Source organism: Dryas octopetala, chromosome 1 (assembly GCF_963921425.1).
Source record: "Dryas octopetala chromosome 1, drDryOcto1.1, whole genome shotgun sequence".
NCBI classification, from domain to species: Eukaryota; Viridiplantae; Streptophyta; class Magnoliopsida; order Rosales; family Rosaceae; genus Dryas; species Dryas octopetala.
Window position 1 is genome coordinate 21,977,525 of NC_141366.1, and position 4,239 is coordinate 21,981,763.

Consider the following 4,239-nt stretch of genomic DNA (forward strand, 5'->3'; position numbering starts at 1 on the left):
AATAGGAAGAGAAACGAAAAATTGAGCCCTAACTTTCATTTTCTTTTCTTTTCCTATGGTTTTTCGGCAACCAAACAGAGCTCAATTTGCTTCATGAAGCTCATAGAGATGCTCCACCAGGTGTGACAAAGATAGTCGTTATCGTCGTTGAGCCCTAACTTTCATTTTCTTTTCTTTTCCTTTGGTTTCTCGGCAACCAAACAGAGCTCCTTCTGCTTCACGAAGCTCATCGTCATCGTCATAGTCGTAGTTGTAAAAAATTGAGCCCTAACTTTCATTTTCTTTTCTTTTCCTTTGGTTTCTTGGCAACCAAACAGAGCTCATTCTGCTTCACAAAGGTCATCGTCATCGTCATAGTCGTAGTCGTAAAAAAATTGAGCCCTAACTTTCATTTTCTTTTCTTTTTCTTTGGTTTCTCGGCAACCAAACTGAGCTCAATCTGCCTCACGCAGCTCATAGAGACGCTAAACCAGGTGTGAGAAAGTCATAGTCGCACAAAAATTGAGCTCAAACAAAGCTCAATTTGCTTCACGAAGCTCAAAGAGATGCTCCACCAGGTGCGACAAAGTCATTTCCTTTGTCATTGTCATTGTCATAGTCAACAAAAATTGAACCCTAACTTTCATTTTCTTTTCTTTTTCTTTGGTTTCTCGGCAACCAAACAGGGCTCAATCTGCTTCACAAAGCTCATAGAGACACTCCACCAAGTACGACAAAGTTAGTCGTCATCGTCGTTGTCGTCGTTTGTCATCGACGGCAACTTCAAAGTCCTCCGGCAACATAGGTAGCGTGGTAAAGGAAGCGATGAGAGAGAGAGAGATATATATATATATGCCTAAAATGAGTGAGGCGTAAAGTAGTGGAAGCGTGTGAAGAGAGAAGCGCGTGAGTTGCCTGCACTTTTTGGAGAGAGCGTGTGAGAGAGGGAGAGAGGGAGAGAGGGAGAGAGATGCGACTCATGCGAGATTGAAGGGATTGAGACAGACTGAGAAGTGTGGGCAATTTAGTGATTTCCCCATCCAAGTCTCACATGACATAAGCAGCTGGGCTGAGCCCATTGACCATTTTGGTATGAAAATATGAACATATGAGTATATGACCAAAGTGGGAATAGAAAAATTGTATCGACTATTATGCAATTTCAAAATGTTTTATTATTTTTTTTGTAATTTGCTATATTTTATACATATTTTTACTATCCCGTATATTACTAACTATCTTTTCCTCTTGTAATAATTTCATTTTTGCTAATATATTAGCATAGTGTCTAAATATTCATGCGATAATTTCTAATTTCACCTCAATATGAAGCTTTAATGTATAAGTATAAACCCTTCAATATGAAGGGAATAAACTCAAGTAGGTTATCTTATAAAATGAGGATGTGTTCTGATTATTTTCATATTATGTGCATGCATTATTGCATTATATCTAATTTTGTATGTTTGTACAATTTGTGCAGGCCACTTTTGATTGCCTCCTGAAAACTTATGGCCACTTTCCAGCCCAAATGCATTTGAATTAGATTCAGATGATTGCATGATCTATAATCATCTAGCTCTAGATGCATGTTTTTCTAACTCTATCAATGGCTGCCTTTCTAGCTCTAGATGCATGTTTTTCTTTGGATCAAGTTGCTCTCTTCCTGTGAGAAGTCATGAAATCAGATCTTCTAACTTCACTTACTCACTCACCATCCTCTCTCCCAAATAGTTCTTGTGGAGTTGTGTTAAGTTGAATCAAGTGGCTTATGTTCTTGTTATGAGTAACAAATCTGAGCCTTAATAAGGCTATGTAACAGTCGTTTGTTTGTCCTTGTGAACTAAATTTTATTTGCGCTTGCTCTTTTTCCCCTTTCGCTTTTGGTTTAAGTTCATGGCAATGTTGTTGGGGTGGACTGTGAAATTAAAGATCAATTGTTGATTTTATTTACAACCCTTGGAAGTTATCAGATACATGTGTATTCATGACACTGATTGGTCTCGCAGTTCAACCATCAAAGATGAAGTCGTTCTAGATTCAAGTTATAATCAACTTCTTAAAGTTTTTATGGTGCAAATACAATAGAGCTGCTGATATTTTTCTTGTTAGAATGCAACAATGCAATATCTTGCATATTCTATGATTTTCATAGCAGAATGTTATTGAACCTGGTTCTTGTTAAGAACATCTGATAAACTGCATAACTATCATAGGCTGTTTAAAGTTGCCAAGGGCTTATTACTTTTTCCTTTTTTTTTTCGAGTAAGGTTGGGCTCAAAGGGTCAAAACAACTAAGCTGGCCAAGCAACCCCAACAAGATCTTCCGTCAAAGCAGTGCCAATTTGGGCAGGAGGAAAATCAAGAGACAAACAACCATAGTCTGACATGAGCCCATAGTTCCATATATGTTTGCAGCAAAATCAACTACTCAGTCTCTATTAGTCCCTGAGAAATTGGGAATGTCAGTACCTACAATCCTCTCATCTTATTGTTCAGTTTTTGTTTTGTTTTGTTTTTTTTTTTTTTCTGCTGGAATTTTGTTTGTCTTTAAGCTCTGCCTTTGAAGGGTGTTTATCAGTGCACCAAGTGCTACAGGATGGTTGTGGTTCACATGTACAAACATGCAGATAGCTAGACCACGTGCCTCTTGCCTTCAAAAGACCACACAAAAACGATGACGGTTCAAGTCCAACACTGCTTGGCTTTTCCTGGCCATATGGAGTCTGGACCCATACAGAAGGTAGCTGCCGCAAATATAGCTAGCTGCTTAAGTTCAAGTTCGTTTGTAATTGTAATTATTACCTTCTGGGAAATAGTGAATGTGATGTCTCCCACTTATATTCTTTTTGATAGATTTTGTATAATTGGCAATAACATGGACTTCTTGTACAAAATTTTGGTTTATGCTTGTACCCTCAGGGTCCAGCAGAGAAGATTATTAGGTTGTTGTATTCTAGTTTTGTTGGTGTGAGTCAACACGTGTGATTATTGTGTAATTATTAGAATTAATTAGGTGATTTATTAATCCCTGTATTTTAGTTATAGGCCCATGTATATAAACCACACTTTGTGGTCTTAATCAATTGAGCAGAAATCATATTAAAACCCTAAACCTAAACCTTCTCTGTACATGGTATCAGAGCATGGTTCTCTATCCTACTGGTTTTTGAAGAATTTTTTCCAGAAAAATTCTATGGTTCAGCAATATTACTGTTCCTTTCCGCTGCACAGTCCCTCTGTCACCTTAACTTGCTGAAACACCCTCCCAGCGTCGATCACTGCGCCACCGTCGATCACTGCTCCAAACCCCACCCACCCCCTCTGCTGCTCCAAGTCGACCAGCAGCGACGCCGACGCCTGCCACCGTCGCTCGCTGCGCACCCCCTCCCCTCTGCTGCTCCAGTCAACCAGCAGCGCCGTCGACTTGCCTCCCTCGTGCGCCGGCGACTGGGCGCGCCTCTGCCGACCCGCCTGCCCGACGCGACGCCGACCCTCGCCTCCGCCTCTGCCGACACGCCTGCCCGTCGCGCCGCTGACCAGTCTGCTCGACGCTGCACCGGTTTCCCGTCGACCCCATTGTCGCTGCATCATCACAGCGACGCCGACTCCAAAGCCGACGCCGACCAGCATTGACTCGTCTGCCTGGGTGCACCTTCACCAGCTTGTGCAGTGGCTCATTATTTACTTTGCCATTTACTGTAGCAGTGAAGCCACACAGTTTGCTGGTCTGTGTTGCCGAATAGTTTGCTGCTCTATTTTTGATTTTAATATCCTGCTCTTCGTGATTGATTGGCTACTTGCTGGTCTGTGTGTGTTCTCTCTGTCTTTTTTTGTTGTCAATCATCATGTCTCAGACACCTCCCTCTAGTCCTGGAGGCTCGAACAAGAATCAGAACAAGGGTGTAGTTAATCCAAAACCACCGATGCCTGCTCTTCCTCCGTTAAGTTCCCAAGATGTGTCGTCACTCATCTCACCTGAGAAGCTTGATGGCTCCAATTATATTGATTGGGCCCTCATCGTGCAGAATAAAATTAGAGGTCGAAAACGGTGGGGTTTTATCACAGGAACAAGAGCCGCTCCAGAAGATGTTAATTCTGATGAGTTTGAAACATGGGAGGATGAGAATTGCATGATCAAGTCTTGGCTTCTTGATGCTATGACTAAAGAAGTCCGCTCTCTCTTTATTCGATTACCGACGGCAAAGGACATCTGGGACGCAGCCAAACAAACTTATACAGTGAGCCAAGATGCTTCCA

The 4,239-nt window shown here is 41.6% G+C and overlaps 1 protein-coding gene across 1 annotated transcript in view; it reads left to right on the plus strand.

The window, feature by feature from the left end:
* Positions 1-3,827: 3,827 nt before the first annotated feature.
* LOC147299148 (uncharacterized) overlaps positions 3,828-4,239 on the plus strand; it is a 977-nt gene continuing 565 nt past the window's right edge. Inside the window, exon 1 of the mRNA XM_086229614.1 lies at positions 3,828-4,220. Within this exon, the coding sequence (XP_086085740.1) occupies positions 3,828-4,220 (393 nt within the window). The remainder of the gene's footprint in view (positions 4,221-4,239) is intronic.